The sequence below is a fragment of the Schistocerca nitens genome, chromosome 2, assembly GCF_023898315.1.
Source record: "Schistocerca nitens isolate TAMUIC-IGC-003100 chromosome 2, iqSchNite1.1, whole genome shotgun sequence".
Classification (NCBI taxonomy): Eukaryota; Metazoa; Arthropoda; class Insecta; order Orthoptera; family Acrididae; genus Schistocerca; species Schistocerca nitens.
This window is the reverse complement of record NC_064615.1, coordinates 1,065,741,328-1,065,765,356: the sequence shown is the minus strand read 5'-3', so window position 1 is coordinate 1,065,765,356 and position 24,029 is coordinate 1,065,741,328. Positions and strand designations below refer to the sequence as shown.

At 39.7% G+C, this 24,029-nt stretch overlaps 1 protein-coding gene across 8 annotated transcripts in view; it reads right to left on the bottom strand.

The window, feature by feature from the left end:
* Window positions 1-24,029, bottom strand: part of LOC126237445 (KICSTOR subunit 2-like) — a 93,715-nt gene that overhangs the window by 27,537 nt on the left and 42,149 nt on the right. For all 8 annotated transcript variants that reach the window (XM_049947566.1, XM_049947570.1, XM_049947567.1 and 5 more), the window contains exons 3-4: window positions 19,680-19,828; window positions 3,983-4,120 (exon numbers count right to left, since the gene is read on the bottom strand). In XM_049947566.1, coding sequence (XP_049803523.1) covers window positions 3,983-4,120; window positions 19,680-19,828 — 287 coding nt within the window. The remainder of the gene's footprint in view (window positions 1-3,982; window positions 4,121-19,679; window positions 19,829-24,029) is intronic.

Here is a 24,029-nt window from a genome sequence, read left to right as displayed (position 1 = left end):
CAGTATATGGAAATACAATGTTGTCAGTTCAATTGCAACATCACGAAGGCACCAGACAGTAAACATAATATCTTTATGAAGTGAAGGGAAGAGAACAACAATGAACATACTGCAATTATGGGAAAAAAAACATAATAAATCAAGCAAACTGTCAGCATGTTAACAGCAGAAAGGTGTGCTGATAGTTTTGGGTCCAATGATAATACTGGACATATCTGTGTGCAGAGGCTCTCAGGAGAATGAATGTTGCCACGCTGCATTCATCGTCATCATAGAGCTGCCCAGCATTTGGTTTGACCGTATGGAGTGCCACTGAGTACACTGCATGATCATCTGTGGTTCACACGGCTTACTGTTCTGATACACACAATAAGCAGAATTTGCTTGTTTGCTATCCTTCCTTGGATTGAAACTGTTATAGCCAGCAATGTAGACAAGAAGATGTAACACAATTTCAGGCTGTTACTGACAGAAGCCACGTGAGTGAAAACAGAGAGCTATGCCACTAGGAAAAGTGTTCCTTAAATTTGTGTGTCTATTATTGTGTACGTTTGTCAACAAGACAGCTCAGGTACATTATTTATGTTCTGCCAAGTTTAGTCACATTTGACAGTACAGTGTTTCAAATACCCATTCAGGTTAATTTCCCTACGCTGCTTAAGGCAAATGCTAGGATGGTTCCCTTCCCAAGGAGCCTGTGCTCCATCTCTAGTAACCCAGTCATCAACAGAATGTTAAATCCTACTTTAACTTTCTTCATTTCCACAAATTTTTGTAATTTTAGCCCAGCTCAAGCTATGCTAAAGAAGCATAAGTAAAAAATGGTAACAAATAATAATTCAGGTCAGACTTATGACAGTGAAGAGGAACATATGCATACAATAAGGAACATCTGTCCATAGAGAGGGAAGAAACCAGTGTCATTTATCGACGACCAAGACAAAGGCCACGCATGTGCGAAACACAGTTCAGAAATAATTCGAGACTAAAGTAATGAATTAATTCTTTCTAAAACGCCTTTATTTTGTCACATTCAGTATGTGTCACGCAAAGGTTCCACAGCAATACAACACAGCACCAGAGCTCGCAGAACCAAATGAGGTAGCAACTGGGGACTGACAGTTTTATGTATTTTGCCACAAACATTTTTTCTACTTCTGCTTGACTCAGTTATGAGAAAAGTCACAGAATGAAGGCTAAGAGGAATCCAATGGGGAATCCACGAATATCAAGGAACTGGACTTCACAGATGACAGTTTTAACCACTCAAGGGTTGATACATACGAGAAATAAATTAAGTTCTCTGAAAAAAGAAGAGATTGCTGGCTTCAAGATAAATATAGGTAAAACAAAGGAAATGAGAGTAAGTTCTGGAAACACGGAAGAGCCTCTATATGGAGGGGACCAGTAGGTGAATACAGTAAACTCATTCTTATATCTGGGTAGTATGATGACAGAAGATGTGAAGAACTGCGTAATGAGGGCAAATATTGCCTTCATATAATTGTACCCAATATGGTGAAGCAGAAACATCACATGCAAAACAAAAATTTGTATTTTTAATACAAATGTGAAGGCTGCTCTTGCATACACCAGTGAAAGTTGGAAAGTAGATGAGAATATAACAACACAGTTACAGAAATTCATAAATAGGTGTCTCCTGCACATCACAAATATCTGCAAGCCAGAAAAAAATAAGTAACGAGGAGCTCCAGAGGAAAACAACCAGATATGTACAGAAGACCAGATAAGTGAGGGAAAGTAAAAATGGATGGGGCCCACAGCGAGGAAACTTGGCAGAGCAGTCAAGAAGACGGCTTTGGAATGGAATCCCCAGGGAATAAGGGAGAGAGGCAGGCCCAGAGGTAAACAGACGAAGCCGGTGGAAGGGGAAGCAATAGAAATGATATGAACTGGTCAAAATTGAAGGAAGTGGCCAAAGACAGAGATGAACTGTTAGTTCCCCAGCAATTAAATAAAGTAAGACAACTATGGACCAAATTTTCTTTTAGCATTGTATTGCTATTGAAATCAGTTACTCCCTTGCACACTACTTTGTTAGGTGGTTCCAGCTTAACAACCTCCTGTGCCATTTACCATATGCAGGACTGCTCTTGCCTGTATTCATATCCAAAACAGGGCCTGTCTAAAAAAGATCCGACCTTTGGCCAGAAAAAATATTTCGAATACCTGACGGGGTTGGGACCCTAATCCCCTTCAAAGTAGGCCTGCACACACTTAGCCCACCGATCCTTCCACTGCTGGAAATACCTCTGGAGTGTTCTTTTGGAATGGTGTTCAGCTACATCATCATGTTCTGCTTTATCTCTTCTCTACTCTCAAAACGGGATCCTTTCAGTGATGTCTTCAGTTTTGGAAACAACGAAAAGTCGCAAGGACCCATGTTTGGAGAGTAGGGAGGTTGGCAAACGGATGTAATTCCACGTGTGGCCAAGAAATTTTGGATCAAATGGGATGAATGTGCGGGGGCATTGTTGTGATGCAGTTGCAAGTTTTTCGCAGTCCACATGTCTGGTCTTTTGCATATAACTGCGTCATGGAGTCACCGGAGAACATCTCGATAGTACTCCTTTGTCACTGTTTTTCCTTCCGGTGCGTATTTGTGATGCACAATACCACGGGCATCAAAGAAGACAGTCAGCATCACCTTGATTTTGCTTCACACCTGTCGCACTTGGAGACTCGGGATGCTTCCATTGTGGCTACTGTCTTTTCGTTTCTGGGTTGTACCTGTATACCCGTAACTCATCTCCAGTTATCATGGTGTTCAGCAACCTTGGATCAGTGTCGGTCGTGTCCAGAAGGTCCTGTGCAATGTCAAAACTGAGGTCTTTTTGTTCCAGCGACAATAACTTGGGCACGAATTTCGCAGCCACTCGGTGCACGTTCAAATCATCACGCAAAATTGCATTTGTAGAATCTTTACTCACTCCGACCTCTTGGCCAATCTCCCGCACGGTAAAACAACGATATGCCGTCACCAAATTTTGCACCCTCTCAATAACAGCTGCACTCCGAGCAGTTTGTGACCTGCCAGAACGCAGGTCACTCTCCGCTGATGTGCGGCCACTTTTGAATCGGTTGAACCACTCCTTAATTTGTGTTGCACCCGTCGCATCTTCTCCAAACACCTGCTGAATCTTAAGAATTGTTTCACTTTGAGAATCACCAAGTTTTTGACAAAATTTGATGCTGTATCTTTGTTCAACACGTTCAGTCATTTTGAGAGAATTGGTAATCTGCATAAAGGTCTGTTCCTTTACTGTGTACAGTGGCGCCGCACTATTGTCTGTATTTGGTGCAGGAACATCAAAGGTTGGATACTTTTTAGACAAAACCTTGTACTCTTATATCTTATTATTTCTCCAGTCCCCTTGCATTGATTCTCGTTCTAACATCTGTGTGGGTCTTCAGGAAGAAATTTTTGATTCTTATGGCTTAAGAGTTACTATCCACTATACTATCAGATGAACACTGACCCTAGGATTTGGATATTTTATCACTTTAACACAGCAATTTGCAGAGTAGTTCTACGTATTTTAAATCTTACTTAATTTTGTCTATAGTGTTTTCACTTCTGTACTTAACTATGATCTTCCACTCTCTATTTAAGGTCCAGCTTACAGTAAATAAAATAATATAAAAGAAAATACAATTTGGAAGTTTGTAATTAACTGAAACAAAAATAAATCTGTCTCTATCTTCCTGAAACTGACTTTTTCTCATACAAAATTCTTAACATAGGTAACTGTTCCTCACATATTCTGCAAGGCTTAATCTCTTACTTTTAGTTGTAACTGTTTTCTTATACAATATTACACTGTCACATTAAGTACCAGCACAGTATTAAAAATAAAAACTGTTTCCTTTGGACATCATGGTGCAATATCTGCTCTGTATATAAATTAGTTTAAAACTTCCTTTGTGATGCAATTCACCAAGGAAGTTTTCTTAGATTTACCTGAGAGCAGCTTTGATGGAAGTTAGAGCCATATGTGGAAATGACAAAGAATGTTTTTCAACAATACATTCAATGTGTGAGACAAGCTCTTCATACTGCATTTGCTTTCCTGTTCCCATTACTTGCATTTTTTCATATCTGCATGTCGTAAAGGAAAACAAAGTGTCTTTAGCAACACAGTTCTCATCTACACAAGCTGATAAAGGCCACTATGGAAAACACACATGTATGCACGCGCACACACACAGAGCAGAGAGAGAGGGGGGGGGGGGTTGTCGGGGAGCTGTTGGGAATGAGCTTTAACTAGGCATCTCTTTCTTCGCTTCTGTTCATCTGGGCTCACAAAACTACACCACTCATTGAAAGATACATCACAAATGATAAAAGACAGAATTGTTCTTACCTGTCATCATATTTTGAACATCCATTATGCATATATCACGAACCGTGATCCTTTTTCTGCAATCATACTGCAACTGAAACTGATCAACAATCACGACTTCCTTTCATCTTTGCTTTTGTTGAATATGTTGTGGGATATCATAATCTCACATCATATTCAAAGAAATCTTAACATTATGACCACCACAATCATGATCAATTCTGGCTGATGATATTTCAGGAAGCCAACAAATTGAGACACAACAAATAACTATTTAATATTTTAACACTTGTGGCATTACAAAATACAGCCACTGATAGTTTTGTTAGTTATAATTCAGAGTCTCAAGTTTGTAGAGTAATGCTGACACACTCAGCTGCATTGCACATTGCAGGCAGACACACATATACAGATCTGGTAATGTAGAAAACAAAGTCAGAGATACAAACAGTGACTTGAAACTTCCTGGCAGATTAAAACTGTGTGCCCGACCGAGACTCGAACTCGGGACCTTTGCCTTTCGCGGGCAAGAGCACTTGCCCGCGAAAGGCAAAGGTCCCGAGTTCGAGTCTCGGTCGGGCACACAGTTTTAATCTGCCAGGAAGTTTCATATCAGCGCACACTCCGCTGCAGAGTGAAAATCTCATTCTGGAAACATCCCCCAGGCTGTGGCTAAGCCATGTCTCCGCAATATCCTTTCTTTCAGGAGTGCTAGTTCTGCAAGTTTCGCAGGAGAGCTTCTGGAAGTTTCATATCAGCGCACACTCCGCTGCAGAGTGAAAGTCTCATTCTGGAAACAGTGACTTGATATTTTTGTTGCTGATACTTTTGGCATTGCTTGGAAACTTCATAACAAGATACTTCGAAACTCCTGAACTTGGCTGCAGCTGTCATTTATAAAGTGGCCTAGTAATGTGGCCATTGGCAGTGGAGAGCAACTGGTTCTGTTGTTCTGCTTTAGCCACTATCCTCAGAGAGCCACAAAACTTATGCAGTTCATGGCTAACGTGTGTATATTCACAGTATGCAGAGATAAAAGAATGTCATATATGGCTGGTGTACTGGATGGTGTGGTGCTACTTTTGATGGTAGCACTAGATCCTCATTAGTAGCACACTCCACTGGCAAAGTTGGTTGAGGTAGCAGAATACTTGCCTACAAGCTGTAGGTGTCTTGGACAGTGGTTCCTTCCCAACAATCCAAATCGGTGGGCAGTACTCCTAGGCTGGTAATGGTTGTGGGCTAGCAACCAATGTCGGATGTGTTCTCAATGATAATGCGGCTCCTGCTGCTAGCTGTGAAACTGGTTCAATTTGTGCAGATAATCAGCAGGGGCACATCTAGTGGAATAGCTATTAACATCGCCCACCGGTGCTCCAAGACCTGTATTTATGTCAAGGAATCAGCTGATGGTATAAGACACTCAAGCGGTCATTTGGTCACAAAAGACTAATTGCTGTTTCTGTCTATTGCTCATGGAGTAGTTCTGCTGGATTCTCTAGATTGATTAGGATTGTGTAGTATGAATATAAGAATGTTGTCAAGAAAGTGTGATACCATTGTTACTATTTACAATATATATTAACGAACTAGTAGATAACATAAGAAGCTCCATAGAGCTATTCGCAGATGATGTGGCTGCCTACAAGGAAGTAGCAACCCCAAAAAACTGTAGTGTATTGCAGGAAGCCCTGTAAAGGACTGATGAGTGGTGCAGGGACAGGCAGTTGAACCTGAACATTTATAAATGTAACATAGTGTGCAGTAATACGTGAAGAAATCCACTACTGTAAGATTACTCTATAAATGCCAAGCTCTTGAAACAGCAAATACCATAAAATACTTAGAAATGACAGTCTGCAGCAGCCTAATGTGCAACAAGGGGACATAAAGCAAACTGTAGAAACAGCAGATGCCAAGCAGAGAGTCATTAAAAGAATTTTAATGAAATGTAGTTAACTCACGAAAGAAGTGGCTTACTGTAGTGGTCCACAGACAATGGCCAGAGCCTCCTCCTTGACCTAAGAGTAATGGAGTATACTGGAATGAAAGTTTTGGGTGCAAACTCCAGTGGCTGTCCGAGCCATCTGCATCTGCGAGGACTGAAATAGCTAGACATGATGTTGACTTCAGACGTTCCTTCAGTGGGATGAAGACCTGGTCGCACACCTTGTGGAGAAGGAGGTAGAGGGGATGTGCAATGGTCGATGCCCTGGGAATCAACCACCAATATTTAACTGTTGGTATGCCTGAATGCCATTTGTCAAGTGAAAGTTGGTAATAAACTTTCACAGAAATTTAGAACAAGCAAAGGCCTTTTACAGGCCTGTCCCATGTCACCATCAGTATTTAAAACCTGTATAGATATTAGCCTTAGAGCATGTAATAGTATGGGATTAGAAATAAGAGATGGAGTTTACCTACATTATTTATTGTCTGCTGATGATCAAGTAGTCGTAGCACAAGATGGGGAGGATGCTAACTATATGTGCAATCAACTAGCAGTAGCATACAAAACTTGGGGTTTGAAGATTAATTACCAAAATACAGAATACTTGACTAATGATTCAGATGAGCTATACATTGACGGAAAGAAAATCAAGAAGATAAACACTTCCTGTTATTTGAGATCAATTTTAGAAATTGAAGGAAAATCAGAGTCAGAAATCAATAAAAGAATTAGTAGGGGACGTAAGGTCATTGGGATGCTTAACTCAGTCTTATGGAGCAGGAATGTAAAGAGCACAACTAAAAAATTAATATACAAATCTATATTCAAGAGTGTGGTTCTGTATGGAACGGAGACCTGGACAATTAACCTGAAGCACATCAAAAAATTACAAGCTCTAGAGATGGACATCTGGAGAAGATCGGCACCAGGAAAGAGAAGATAAGGAACACCAAAATAATAAGGAGAATGGAAATAAAAGAAAGAATATAAGGTGTAATGGATAGCACGAAACTACAGTGGTATGGGCATGCACGACGAATGGAGGAAGCCAGAAATTGATACTGGAGTGGGAACCGGAGGAGAGGAGAAGAAGACGACGACCCATGACCACCTGGCTCCAAAATGTACAGCACACAATGAGGAGAATGGGTGCAGAGGAAGAGGACACACAAGATCAAAACACCTGGAGGAATATTTTGAAAATGTAGTTTACGAAAGTTTACTCCTTGTATAGTAATTATTATGTTGGAGATAAGCCTCTGTAATGAGGAAAAGCTCAAAATAATAAAAATATAATGCCTGAATGAAATATCAAGCATGTAGCATTGTCTACCGATTCTTTAGGAAACTACTGCAGTGTTGGTTTAAATCAGTAGACATTTGCCAGTTGGTCACAGCATATCGCAATGGCTGAAACAATAATAGATCCTGCCAGTTGTGAAGTGCATGGCATGATTACATTTTTGCTGGCACAAGGAGCTTCTGCTGTTGAAATCCATAGTGAGTTATGCCTAGTGTATGGACCTGAAATAATGAGTGACAAACAAATTCGTAAATGATGTTGTGAATTTCAAAATTATTGCACAAATGTTCACAACGAACACAGAAAGGCAGACCAAGTACTCCGACCGATGACACTGTTGATATGTGAACCAAATACTGACAACCTGTGTGCTGGCTAATAATTTCAAAATGTTGCTTGAACCTCAATTTACTGGATTTTCGATGAACATCGTGGATATCATAAACTGAACGCAACGTGGGTTCCAAAAATGCTAACTGATCAGCACAAAGAGCAAAGAATGCATAATGCATGACGGCTCTCAAAGTGCTATAGACAAGATGGAGATGATTTGTTTTCCCTCACTGTTATGGGCAACGAGACATGGATATCATAACCAACACAGAACTGAAACAACAGTCAAAGCTGTGGCACCATTCAAGTTCACCCAAACCAAAATATTTTAAGCTATCTCCATTCTCAAATCAAAAAATAATAGCTACCATTGTTTGGGATGAAAAGGGTGTCCTTTTGATTGATTTCATGAACCGTGGGGCAATTACAGCTGACATATACCATGAAATGCTACTCAAACTGAGATGTGTGATCCAAAATTGGCACTGCGGGAAACTGTCGTCTGACATAATCCTCCTCCGCGACAATGCATGCCCTCACACAGCTGGGCGAAACCAAGGAGACGATTCAAGATTTTCAATCGGAACTTTTACCACCCTTCATACAGTGCCGACCATGCACTAAGTATGCTATATATACTGTGAAATATTAAATGCTCTGAGTAACCGGAAGTCACCCGTTGGGATTTTTTTGTGATCTATCAAAGGCTTTTGATTGTGTAAATCAAGGAATACTTCTAGATAAGCTCAAGTACTGTGGTATGAATGGTACAGTGCTCAAATGGTTTAAACCATACCTAACTAGAAGAGTGCAGAAAGTTGAAATAAGCAGTTCACATAATATGCAAAAAACTGGTGATTTCTCAAACTGGGTGCCACAAGGTTCGGTCTTGGGTTCTCTGCTGTTCTTAATATATATTAATGGCTTGCCATTCTATATTCACGAAGATGCAAAGCTGGTACTTTTTGCCGATGATACAAGTATAGGTATCACACCGAACAGACAAGAAATAACTGGTGAAATTGTAAACGATGTTTTTCAGAAAGTCATTAAGTGGTATTCTGCAAATGGGCTCTCATGAAACTTTGACAAAACACAGTATATACAGTTCCACACAGTAAATGGAATGACACCATTAATAAATATAGACTTCGATCAGAAATCGGTAGCTAAGGTAGAATATTCAAAATTTCTAGGTGTGTGCACTGATGAGGGGTTGAACTGGAAAAAACACACTGAGGATCTGTAGAAGCGTTTGAGTTCAGCTACTTATGCTATTAGGATCTTTGCAAATTTTGGCGATATACATCTCAGTAAATTAGCTTACCACGCCTATTTTCATTCTCTGCTTTCATATGGCATCATATTCTGGCGTAACTCATTATTGAGTAAAAGAGTGTTCATTGCACAAAGGCATGTAATCAGAATAATTGCTGGAGCTCATCCACGATCATCCTGCAGACACTTATTTAAAGAGCTAGGGATCTTCACTATAGCCTCACAATATATATATTCACTTATGAAATTTGTTATTAACAATCCGAACGAATTCAAAAGTAATAGCAGTGTACATGGCTACAACACTAGGAGAAAGGATGATCTTCACTACTCAAGGTTAAATCTAGCTTTGGCTCAGAAGGGGGTAAACTACGCTGCCAAAAAAATCTTTGGTCACTTACTTAATAGCATCAAAAGTCTGACAGATAGCCATATAGTATTTAAAAGGAAATTAAAAGAATTTCTTAATGGCAACTCCTTCTACTCATTAGATGAATTTTTGGATATAGTAAGTGGGTAATTTCCCCAACCCCCACAAAAAAAAAAAAAATTATTAAAAATATTAAGCGTCATGTAATATTTTGTGTAATGTAATATCATGTATAGACACCTTTTATTAACCTGACACGTTCCACACCATTACGAAGTGTCGTACTCATGATCTATGGAACAAGTACTAATCTAATCTATGCTAATCTATTATTCCCTCTTCTCGCATTTGAAAAAGTGGTTGGGTGGACAACAATTCCAAAATGCCAATGAACTCAAGACTGGTACTTCCAACTGGTTCAGTTCCCAGGTGGTAGGCTCCTATGCAGAAGGATTAATGAAGCTGGTGCAGCGTTACAAAACATATATAGATGTGAATGGCGATTATGTGGAAAAGTAAAGTAGATGTTTAGTAAAATGTTACAATCAATAAAAACCTTTTCTCATGAGTTTATTTTTTTTATGAACGAACAGACCTTAATTTTGAAATATATGTCGTACTCTGTCTTGCGTCATCGTCTCTAGGTCTTAGATAGAGTCCTACACCTATTCATGTACGATGCGTCTTCCAGGATGCTTACTCCCAGAAGTTTGCTGCAGAGGTCTTAAAGACGTTATGTGAGGGTAACTGGGGTATTTTCCGCACCAAAGGCTTGACTTGGAGACATGTGTACTGGCCCGGTGTTGACTGGTAGCTGGAGCATTTAAGTGCTGCATGTCTCCAGTGCGCTAGTCAAAAGGTGGCTCCCAAGGCTTCATTCTCCCCATGGCTTCCAGCAAACCAGCCCTGGGAACAGATCCATGTGGATTTTGTGGGTCCACTTCTGAATATATTTTGACTGATTGTCACTGATGCATTTTCGCGTTTCCCATATGTGGTCCGGAGCTTCTCAGCAACTACTGAAGTCACTATTCAGGCGCTCTCAATTTTTTTTTCTGTGGAAGGTCTCCCACTTATTCTTGTTTCTGACAATAGACCTCAGTTCCTGTCTCAGGTGTTTCAAGATTTCTGTGTGCAGTCAGGCATTCGCCATGTTTGCTCCCCTCCCTTTCACCACAAATCTAACCGGATAGCCAACTGCATGGTTCACACCTTTAAGACCAAAATAAAAAAAAATATCTCCGGGACTTCTCTGCCAAGGTTGCGTTACGGTTTCTTCTGACAGCCTACTGGATGACTCCTACGGTTCTCACTGCCTCACGGAGATTCTCCATGGTGCCAGCTGAGGATGCTGCTCCATACAGGATCTTGCCCATCATAGTATTCCCCTGTACTGAGTTTTCTGCCCGGGACAGAAGTCTGGAGGGTGTCGTTCTTGTCAGTGCCCCCACTGGTTACCAGCAGTCATCGTGCATCAGAATGGCAGCCACATCTCCACCCTCCGGACTGGAGACTAGGACATCCAGAGCCATTGAAATCAGCTCCAAGTCGGGATGGGTGCCGACCCCACCCGCACCACCACCTTCGTTGGGTGCTGCAGTCACTAAGTCGGCCGCCTGTCTGCCAGTGTTCCAGCCTCTTCTTCCACCCACATCAGTGCGTCCGCCTGATGAGCCTACGACTTCGCAGCCCCCAGCAGTAGCTCCAGTGGCCCTCCTGCTGGTTGACATACCCCTCATCAGTTCAACGTCTCTTGCACAGCCTCAGCTTGTGGCGGAGTCATCTCCACCTTCCACACCACTGCTGGACATCACCATGCCTGTGGTCTCAAGCTCTAATGGGGGGGACCCAAGACCATTAATATATATTAAGAACAGCAGAGGACCCAAGACCGAACCTTGTGGCACCCAGTTTGAGAAATCACCAGTTTTTTGCATATTATGTGAACTGCTTATTTCAACTTTCTGCACTCTTCTAGTTAGGTATGGTTTAAACCATTTGAGCACTGTCCCATTCATACCACAGTACTTGAGCTTATCTAGAAGTATTCCTTGATTTACACAATCAAAAGCCTTTGATAGATCACAAAAAATCCCAACGGGTGACTTCCAGTTACTCAGAGCATTTAATATTTCACAGTATATATAGCATACTTAGTGCATGGTCGGCACTGTATGAAGGGTGGTAAAAGTTCCGATTGAAAATCTTGAATCGTCTCCTTGGTTTCGCCCAGCTGTGTGAGGGCATGCATTGTCGCGGAGGAGGATTATGTCAGACGACAGTTTCCCGCAGTGCCAATTTTGGATCACACATCTCAGTTTGAGTAGCATTTCATGGTATATGTCAGCTGTAATTGCCCCACGGTTCATGAAATCAATCAAAAGAACACCCTTTTCATCCCAAACAATGGTAGCCATTATTTTTTGATTTGAGAATGGAGATAGCTTAAACTTTTTTGGTTTGGGTGAACTTGAATGGTGCCACAGCTTTGACTGTTGTTTCAGTTCTGTGTTGGTTATGATATCCATGTCTCGTTGCCCATAACTGTGAGGGAAAACAAATCATCTCCATCTTGTCTATAGCACTTTGAGAGCCATCTTGCATTATGCATTCTTTGCTCTTTGTGCTGATCAGTTAGCATTTTTGGAACCCACATTGCGTTCAGTTTATGATATCCACGATGTTCATCGACATTTCCTCGCTCTGGCCACTTTTGTCCATATTCTAAGGTCTCTGGCGTGCCACAGAAGTCAGCAGACACCAGAACCATCACAGGTTTGAACCTCAATTTACTGGATTGTCGATGATCCTAGTCAAAATGTCAACATGTAGCTCTGGGCTAGGCTGGTTAGGGCTGGGATCATTGAACTAGTAGTGTAGCCACTCTGTGGAAAGTGTATTTTTGTAACAAATTATTACTAGATGTGATCTTGTGGTTAGGAGACTTACAAAACACTTTTTTAACTGATTCTAGAGCTTTACTCATCAGTCTGAGACCCTTACCATATTGTATTAAAAGAAGAGGTAGGCAAGATCCAACGAAGAACGGTGCAATTAAAAAAGGGATCATTTTGTTGGTATGACGGCATTACAGAGATGCTCAAAACCTACAGTGCCATATGCTACAAAAGACACACGGTGGATCACAGAGGAGTTTACTATTGAAATTCTGAGACAATAAGTTAAGGGGAGAATCGAGCAACACATTACTTCCTCCCACATACATCTCAAGAAATGACCATGGGAAAACCTTAGCTATTAGAGCTAATATAGATGTTTACCAACAATCATTCTTCCCAAACGACATTTGTAAATGGAACACTGAAGGGAGGAACAGAAGTACCCTCCACCATATACCACAATGTGGCTTGGAGAGTACAGACATAGGTGTGGAAGCTGCATCACAATGTCAATTTTGCAAAGTTCGAGGCACAGGGGAAACTGGAACAAGTCACAATTTTCAGTATTGTTTAATTATTTTGTTGTGCTGAAGGCATAGTAAAATATTTATATCTAGTACAAGCTGTTGGCATACAGATGGACGCAGACAATTTTGCAGATTTTCGACATTCAGGTTGCCACATAATGGTGACTTATTTAGCTTCATAATAGAAAAAAAGTCTTTCACACACATATGTCAACCAAAACATTGTATGACGTTTGTAAACTAATTATGGAGACTTGGAAGCTCTTCCTGCAAAAAACTATGTACAATCCCTGAACAGGTTTAACGTAAAAGAATTTGTTTTTTAAAAGGCTATTACACTGCAAATAGGTAAGTTCCAACTGTACAAACACAAGGGTGCTGTAAACTAAAACAGCAAATAACCTTGAAAACAGCCCAAAAGATGTGAGATACCCAGTGCCTTCAAAATATTTTAAGAAACTATTCTTGAAATTCTTTCAACACCACATCGAATTATTCAAAATTCACATTTTCTTTAATGATAGCGGCTTAGAGAAGTGGATGATGTTTCACCCCAGAAACTGTCCTTCCAAAATCCAATTTGCTTTTTAAATGCATTCGGACCAAATAAAAAATAAGTTGTTTCCCACCTTACAGTATCTTACTATGGGTAATGTGCAGTCAAGTCCACTGAGAATGTGAAGCCTGCAATCCATTACAAATGTTCTAATTTTCACGCCTGCTTTCCTTTTTCCTTCACAAATTCAACAATTACAAGTCTTAATTTGAAAAATCATTCCAGAAATGCTATTTGACTTAAGCACCATACTCTTCATTCAATTCCATAAAAAACTGTGTCAACTAACACTATAATAATGTATGCGACCTACAAAAATTTACTATTAGTACCACCAATTTCACCACGTGCTCCATGCCTGCAAATTTATCACATACTGCTTATTGATGTACAAAACAATGAATCCCTTACAAATCGCCTACCAATGCATTCCGGTCCGAGCTGCTGGATATGGCAATCGTGTGCGTGAGGTGTGCTTCCTTGTGTGAATGAATGTGTGTGTGTGTGTGTGTGTGTGGTTCCTTTTCTGATGAAGGCTGTGGCCAAAATCTAATGTGTAGGTCTCTTTTAGTTGTACCTATCTGCAACTTAATGTGTCATCTTTACAATCTATCTTCTCCTTATGTTGTTAAAGTAAATATGAAAAACTATCTTTGAAGCCTGATCTTTTTTTGTTGTGTGTTACCCCTTATGATACAGCAAACACAAATTTGCCAGTAAATTTTAAATATGGCATCAAATGATCAATGATTTAAAAAATTGATCATACATTCTCACATGTAACATAATTCATCTTGCATAAAAGGAAATTTACTTTGAAAGTAACACTTTTCAAACCACCATTCACAATATTTTGCCACGACCCTGTTAGAAATGTAAATACTGTGATGCCACATTCATCGAAAGCAGTTTGTTGTTATGATACTGCATAGTCTTTGTCTAAGTCTTTTGACACAATTTGCTGGTGGCAGATGCTTGTGTGAGCACTATGTTGTTGTAAACTGCACATTTTCTCTGCAACTAAAATTTTATTTTGGTGTTGTTCTCTCTTTTATGTTTTGCTGCAGCAGTATTAATCTACAGTATGGGGGCTAAAGTAAATTCTTTATTAGAGTATCAGTTCTTGCCAGTCAAAATAACAAAAATTTAACAGAAAAATAAAACAATGAAAATTGCTGCAATTCTAAAAAAATTTCAGGTTTTTTGCAGATGAAAAAATTCCCTTTTTTCAGATTTCCCGGTTTTCCTGGGGCGTACATACTGTGATGTATCACTGTGGATAATGGCCTGGCTTACAACAGGTCCACCATGTGGCCACTTCAATCAGCATCAGTGAAGGGGCCCTGTTACGATTTGACAGACAACTTCAAGGCTGTCCTGGTAACCAAAGGCATCACAGATAGCCCAGCATTAATGGCACACTACACAGTTGTGACACTGGAAGAAGTTTGTGCAGGATGGTAATATCTGATGGCACTGCCAGAGTGAGCAAGCTGGGTCTAGGCACCATCTGGGATTGATAAGGTTAGGATGTTTAAAAACAATGTCTTCTGGATCTGTGGGTGAAAACTCAGCTGCTTCTGTCAGTTAAAAAATTTTTGCAACAAATCACGCTTCACTGAGAGAAGGGTTCGACAAATAGGCAATGTCAGCCAAAACCGGTTGATCTGTCTCATCTTATCTCATATCAGACCATTCCGTATGAAAGTGTCAGCATGTAATTTGAAATATTCAGAGCCAGTAGATGCAAATTGGGAAACTAGGGTCAAGCTTTGGTCTACTGAAACTGAAAAAATAACTGGCCTGATTATGTTTCAAGCACTGAAGAAAACTGCAGCCATCTGGACGTGACTTGCATGCAGTGATATAGTATAGTGCACGCAAAATGCCATGGTTGCTAGACGTGTAGTCGGCTGGGGAAGCATGGGGAGAGCAGCAGTGGTGGGGAGTCACTCACAATTGCTGTGATGGAAATGCCTAGTGCTGGAAGGCAAGTGCCATTCTAAACTGAAACCTACACTCAAATTTTTGGTAAATATTAATCGGGGCTCCTCCACACTCACACTTGCATGGTGACCATTCAAAAAGACTTGTCACTACTTCTTTGGTTAGTATCTAAAAAGAACCCTGCCAAAAATGTACTGATTTATTTTTGCCTTGCTTGTAAAGCATTTGTAACTTTCTGTGAAGAGTCACAAGTGGGGAATTTTGAGTAAAACCTACACTTTACTATTGTTGCCATTTTAAAATTTGCTTCTTTTGCCAAAACTCAGCATTTTAAACAGTGTCACCTCACTAACATGTTGTGCAGATGCTGAGAGAGAATTCTGAAACAGTGGTTTATTAAGTGAGGAACTGAGGAAAAGTAATGTCAGCATCTTATCAAAAAGCACACCCTCAGTACAAAATAAATGTGTAATGACTTCACTTATGCTGTTCCAAACCCACAGAATTTCTCATTTCACCTGCTATCGATGGTCCTTAAAAATTACATTCTTTCATCAGGAAAGTCTGTAGTTACTGGAATAATACAGTAGATAAAGAAGTTATGCATAATAACCACACGGCAAAATACTCTCCTCTTTGTGTGCTATCACTTGGCAAAACCTCATTTTCATATCTCAAACCATTTATGAATTATGAGGAATGCTGTGGATATTTCACTCTAGCTTTACCACTGGTGTGGTGCAATCATAAATGAGTGTGCTATGTCAGATCAGTTTTGCTGATATTGGTGACAGATAGAGACGTCCAACCAAGTCTAAATAAAAATTCAATATACAGGGTGATTCAAAAAGAATACCACAACTTTAAAAATGTGTATTTAATGAAAGAAAATAATATAACCTTCTGTTATACATCATTACAAAGAGTGTTTAAAAAGGTTTTTTTTTCACTCAAAAACAAGTTCAGAGATGTTCAATATGGCCACCTCCAGACACACGAGCAATATCAACCCGATACTCCAACTCGTTCCACACTCTCTGTAGCATATCAGGCGTAACAGTTTGGATAGCTGCTGTTATTTCTCGTTTCAAATCATCAATGGTGGCTGGGAGAGGTGGCCGAAACACCATATGCTTAACATACCCCCATAAGAAAAAAATCGCAGGGGGTAAGATCAGGGCTTCTTGGAGGCCAGTGATGAAGTGCTCTGTCACGGGCTGCCTGGCGGCCGATCCATCGCCTCGGGTAGTTGATGTTCAGGTAGTTACGGACAAATAAGTGCCAATGTGGTGGCGCTCCATCCTGCTGAAATATGAATTGTTGTGCTTCTTGTTCGAGCTGAGGGAACAGCCAATTCTCTAACGTGCTACATTTTCATCACTTGTTCTTGGAAGTCCAGAACTTTTCCCTTTGCACGAACACCCATTCTCTGTAAACTGTTTATACCAACGTTTAATACACCACCTATCAGGAGGTTTAACACCATACTTTGTTCGAAATGCACGCTGAACAACTGTCGTCGATTCACTTCTGCCGTACTCAATAACACAAAAAGCTTTCTGTTGAGCGGTCGCCATCTTAGCATCAACTGACGCTGACGCCTAGTCAACAGCGCCTCAAGCGAACAAATGTACAACTAAATGAAACTTTATAGCTCCCTTAATTCGCCGACAGATAGTGCTTAGCTCTGCCTTTTGTCGTTGCAGAGTTTTAAATTCCTAAAGTTGTGGTATTCTTTTTGAATCACCCTGTATATAAAAAACAAAGATTCTGTGACTTACCAAACGAGAAAGCGCTGGTAGATAGACACAATAAAAAACACACAAACATACACACAAAGTTCAAGCTTTCGAAACCCAAGGTTGCTTCATCCTACCTATTTTTCATTGCAAACTTTTTCGAATTTCAAGCAGAATCTTACTTCCACATAAATATCCCAATAACTATGGACATTAAAGAAATAATGGACACATCATAATGAACCTGACATATAAAGCTACAAGTAAAGCAAAAATGCCCTTTTTTTCTTTTTTTGAACAGTTTCTGTAAAATTGTTTGAGAAAGACTGCACGGCATGTGCGTCAATTCTGTCATTTCCGACCGGCCGAAAGGTCGCAAACGCCTGTCGTCCTCCCCTTCTGAACAAAAGAATGAACGCACCCAGCTCTTTGAACAAAAACTGACCACTGTACATTGGCCACCATATCCTGCACAACTGAGTGAGCACGGCACTGGAGCTCATCCAGGGTGAAAGTGGAGGACGGGCTCCTTCTGCTCCCACAACAGCCAAAAAACAGCAGAACCACATAACACTAAGAATAATCACAGCAATGATCAAAATGTGTACTGCTTTCTGCTTTGAACTGGTGGAACATATGCATCACACGCCCAAACCAGTCTCAATGGCTGCTGTCAAATGGCAAAAATGGGACAAGTGTGAGCTATGCTGGGGGGTGGTGAAACATGAGCACACAGTAATAACCTCTGTTATTAAATTTGCTTGACCTGTAGCATATACCTTTGTTGTTGTTTTGTGCCTCTAACACCTATTACTCTTGTTACTTCTGGAGATGTAATACCCTTTCTTTTTGCTTCTGGAGGAATGGCAGTAGCTGCTGCTATTTTTGACAGCACTTATAGTCTATTTCTCAAATTAACCTAATTTTTCAATAACAAATATAACTAGGAAAAGACTACTAATGCTCTATATGACACTCTGTATTACCAGTATGTCATATCCTCACTAATTAATTCAGAGACAACATTTTTCTAAGAAAATCATTTCATTTTTGGGGACTTACAGTATGCACAAAATATGAAATGTGTGGTTCTGATGTGAACAGTTACACTCAAGAATGCAAGTTCTTGGAGTAATGCTGAGACTATCGTCTGCAGAGCATAGTGTATGTAAAATCGAAATTCCTGGCAGTCATATAAAGTGACCCACAGCTATGCTGAACAACAGAGACAACGTGCGGTTGATGTGACTTCTGCTAGATCCACACTGCTAAACTGTTGAGTGACTGTGGCTAATAAAGTGTCCTAGCAGTGTGGTCAGCAACTGTTGAATACAACTTCTTCTGTTGTCTTAATATAGACTACCACAGCATATAACCTGTCAGTCACTCTTTTAATATCTATTGCATTATATCTTCTAAATGTTTAGAACTGCTTTTATAAGTTTGACATTAATGAACATAGGAATTCGCTAATGGTAAACAATTGTGTCAAATGCCAAGGACTGGACTTTGTTCCTGGTAGTTTACTTCTCTCTTGCAGTTCCAACATTTCATTGCTGTACTCGCATGAATAATGTAGCCACATATGTTATACCTAAGAAATGGAGGATGGAATGATTTTCTTTTACTAGATTGGTATTTGTTATGACAGTCTGTTCAAACAGTTTACCATTACCTGAAGTTGTTTTGTACCACGATTCTAGGCTTTACAAGGCAATCATATAGAAAAATTTTGTTTAATTAATAAAAAAATAGGTAGCACAGTACAGGACAAAAGGTATTAGAGACAATGATCAACAGTTCTTATCCTATCAATAGGCCAATAAACTCTTCCCTATCACTGCCACCACATACAGCCTAATAAGAAGTTCTCATGACTGATAAGCAAACTAATTTCTTACATACAGACATAGAGCTCACAAAATGTACAAATATTTATGTTTCCTTTTCACAAGCAAAGTACACTAGGCACATGAAATCTTTTGTATTGCTGACAGTACCCACTGAATCATTTACATCTATTGTGTTCCTGTCCACTGTACTCCAGTTCCTGTTTCGGTGATTGGCAAGCAGAGTTGAGTAGATACCCATCTGTCATAGATATTGTTTAAGATAGCATAACTCAATGGTGAACATTACATTCCTCACTACACTTTCTGACTTACAGTTGTATCAGACTACAATAAAGACCTCAGAATTTTTTAGGTGTTTATGCATAGAGTTAATTATACTAACAGCAGGGGTGAAACGTTTCCACAGCTTTCTACATGAAACAAGAAACACATGTACGTGAATCACATTCACTCCATTGTTCCTAACTTTTTCATACTTAATAACCAACATCATGTTGCATTTTTTCTCTTCTGAGAAAACATCAAATTCATTAGAATTAGCGTCTAACAAAAGGATACAAGTCTATTAGTTCAATGCGAGCAGTTAAAAATTGCGTCAGCTGATTTGCAACAGTATTCACAGTTTTATCAGGCCCACTTGATCTCGTCAGCTCTTCCAAACGGCTCAGATCTGTACGTAAACCGTCATACATTGATTTGAGGGAGTTCTGAAAAATAAATAAAAGTTATGACAGAATGCTAGACTGAACAATTCTATGATAAATTGCTTCATCTGCTTTTTTATTTCCTACCACATTTAGGATGTATGTTAAACTAAATAAATACTCTCTTTGTCAGAAGAGCTCCAGGACAATTTAAAAAAAAAAAGAAAATACTTACTACGTAATGATCCTAGCTCCTATCACAGTAGTCCTAGGCTACCTATACACAACTGCCAATGTTTCTGGGGATCTTGGAAGCAAGCAAGGGAATTTTCAACTGCGATGCTGGTAAGCTCGTTTGTCACAGATCATTGGATTTCTGTGATATCTTGATGAAGCTTTCCTTTCAGTCGCCTTTTCACTCATGGAAAAAAGAGAAAATTGCATGGCAACAGGTTGGGCAAATATGGTGGATGTGAGATTGCAATAACAGAATTTCTGGCCAGATACTTTGTAACAGATAAAGCAGTATGGGTTCTTGCATTGTCATGCAGTAAGAGCCAGTCCTGAGTATGCCACACATCAGGGCGGCAGTATCGAATTTCTTGTTGCAAATGTCTCAACACTTTCATGTACAGAGTTTGGTGCTCTGTTTCACCTGGAGGAACATACTTGCGGTGAACTAATCCTTTACAATCAAAGAATACAATTAAGATTGTCTTTATTCTCAAAGGTTGTTGTTCAACTTTTTCCGAGGCTGGTGATCCAGGACTCCGCCATTCAGCACTTTGATGCTTTATGTGAGAGTTATACAGGTGGCACCAAGTTTCATACCCAGAATAGTCTTTGACAGAAATGTGGGGTCACATCTAGCTCTATACAGTAGTTCAGAAGAAATTCATCTTTCCTCTTTCTGTTTGTCTGTTAGTGCTTGAGGGACGAGTTCTGCATCAAGTTTCCCTTTCCTAAATCATAAGTTTCCCTTTCCTAAATCCTTGTAAAAAATCTTATGAGACACATCACAATTCAAATTAAGTTCTTCTGATATCACAAGCACAGTTACTTAATGGTCTTCTAGCAATAACTGCCTTACATGCTCAACATTTGCACAGGTATGTGCGGTAGATTGGGAGACCAGCTCTGGGATCATCTTGCACTGAATCTCTGCCTACAAGAGTCCTTTTGTGCCACTCAAAAACACGACTTCTTGAAAGTGTTTGCTTAATCATCAGCCACGTTTCACTAGGAGTTTTCCCAAGCTTAACATAGAACTTAATGCTCACTCTTTGCTCACAATCAGCACCCATTGTGTAACCGTAAATAACATGCCAGAAACGCACACTGAGTGTTCGTAAGCACAGCCCTGCCATCTGGTGAGTTTGCTAAGGAATTTCAAGGACACACACATACCAGGTAATATAAAAACAATATTTGTTCCTTTTTAGTATTGCAAACTGAGGAATTTTTCTGACAAAGAGAACACTACATAGGTTTCAGATTCTAAACCATTTTCAAATGACAATGGGAAGTCCTTAGCAGAATGCAAAGAATGAAAGGAATATAGGTAGTTGAGGTGCCGAGTGATTGGTAGGCACATAAACAGGACTGCTCTTATGCACCAACCAAGCATATTGCAACTTTGGCAGTCTTCTATGTTGACATAGCTGTTCCCCTGAATAAATGACCACTTCCAAACTGTGTCCAAAAACAGATTTGATCACCCAGAGGCAGAATAAGTTACTCAATACAACATGCTTGGTTTCAATGACTACTTCATGATCCATACAATCTGGACACCCTCCCCCCAATTACCAGCTTATCTGAAATATGTATACGGGAATGGTCTCTACAACATGTCCTTTGAACCCACAATCCTTCTGGTCTCAATCTTTGCTAGCCCATGTCTCACATTCTCCTCCACCATTGCCCAAATGGTGCCCATTTCATTTGTTCTACATTCCCACCCTCCTCCCTTAGCAGCTACCCCATTCCTCTGTTTTCTCGCCTCTCCTCAGTCCACTCCTATATATACATCACTGTGCACCATAAGTATCTCCTGCTGCCTGCACTATAATGAGCTCACTGGTGCCACATTTCTATCTCATGCATTTGCTGCCTTTTCCTCCCAGCTGTCAGTCATCCTTCTCTCCAATCCTCCCTCCACCTCCTTTCTCCTCTGATCCACTGCATCCAATAGAACCTCCTTACCTACATAAGCTGCTATGCTAGTACAACATAGCTCTGAAAAGGACATCATCTGAATGCTTAACAACATTTGCAGTTTTGTTTATGTGCCTACTGACCAATCAGTGTCTCACTATTTGGAGATTCAACACCTTTACTCTGTACAGTACTGAAATCATTTTGTAAATGCCAAGTACAATATCCTTTACCACACAACTTGAAATAAATTAAATCACTTTCATTGTTCCTTAATTAATTTCACTTTTCTTCATTGACAAAACTCTTGCCACTTTGTTCTTCCAGCCCTAATGACTGCTGATTCCTCATTCCATACATTTACCGCCTTTCTGATCACGCAAAAATAGAACCAGGACTGTTACCAGGATAATATGGCACAGTCCCAATCACAATACTGAAGCCACAAAGGAGCAGCTAGTTAAGGATTTGCTAATCACTATCAAGGTAGACAATTTTTCACTTGGGGAGTAAGTGACAAATTTGTCATTTGGAGTTCTGCTGAGGCTCATTGCTGCAGGCAGCACCATCTGCAGACTTGGAAGCTGAATTATACGGTGATGTCTGAATGAACTTTCTCGTAAGTTTTTTGGACAGCTGCATGGTCACAGCACAAGACATCCATCACATTTTTACAACCTAAGGTTGTACTCTGTCTAACTGATTTGAAGCTACCATGTTTGTACAAAAATATGAAAGTTAATGGGATCAATCTTGAATCATTACAAACAATGCTGGTTTTCAGCAATTAACAAAAATGTTGCTCAGACACACTGTTCTTAATGTATGCTCATTTTTCACCTCACAGTGTCATTATTCCACATAACAGTCCCAAAATCAGTTATAGATTGTTCTTTTGGGAGGAAAAATGTACATCTGAAGAACTTCCTAGTTAATTCTTAAAATGTTTTAGATTATAACCAAACCAAATCTAAATAAAAAGGTCACAAACATACAATTATTAACTGCATATTCAAAAAAGATGTGTTTATAATAACTGTTAACATTTATTGGTACCAACAATAAGTGGAAATATTCGCCTAGAATGGGGGCTGTTCAAAAACTATCCAACTTTTTACTAATTTCCAGAATTCTGGAAGGCATGATGTCTGCAACTATTCTGGTTAACCAAACTATGCAATAAATTACACAGAACCATGAAAGTTGCTATATTAATTTCTTTTATTGTTTGAGGACGAGTTTTGAGCCTAAGCTCATTATCAAATCATCCAATAAACTATGCAATAACATACAACAGCTACATGTACTTTCATTAAGTGAATGAAGTTCAGCACCTTAATGCTTTATAATAAATGTGTGTGTAACTACAATGAAAATTCATGTGGCTCTTGTTATGTATGATATTGCATAGTTCATTGTATGATTTGATAATGAGCTTAGGCTCAAAACTAGTCATCAACAAATAGAGGAAATTAATACAGCAACTTTGACAGTTCTCTGCCGTTTATTGCATAATTTGGTCATCCTATTTTTATTCATAAAGTCTATCTTTATTCAGATACAACTATTTGACACTATTCACCTACAAGCATCACTGGAAAATCCCTTTTGGTATAGTGTGCAGCTGCCAAATCAAATTTTGGATAATGCCTTCGTTTTTCTGGTCACTTTCAACGTCTTTTTCAGTTTAGGGAAAAGCCAGAAGTCACTTAGTGCTAGGTCGTGGGGAATAGGGAGGTTGACTAACCACAGCCATGCTGTGTTTGGTCAAAAGACTCTGAATTAATTGGAAACGATGAGTGGGTGCATTATTGTGGTAAAGGTGCCAACTGCCCATTGCTCACGCGTCTGATCGTTTGTGTCTCATTGTTTCATGAAGGCATTGCAGAACCTAGTGGTAGCAACTCTTACTGACACTAGTACTTTCTGGAGCGTACTCACTACAAAACCAACCACTGTAGCCAAAAAGATGGTCAGCACAATTTTCACACTGTTGCTTTTTTGGGTCTGGGGGATGATGGGTGTTTCCACTGCAATGACTAGTTCTTTCTTTCTGGCTCATACCCATAAACTCTTCACCGGTTATCACTGTATTAAGAAACTTGGA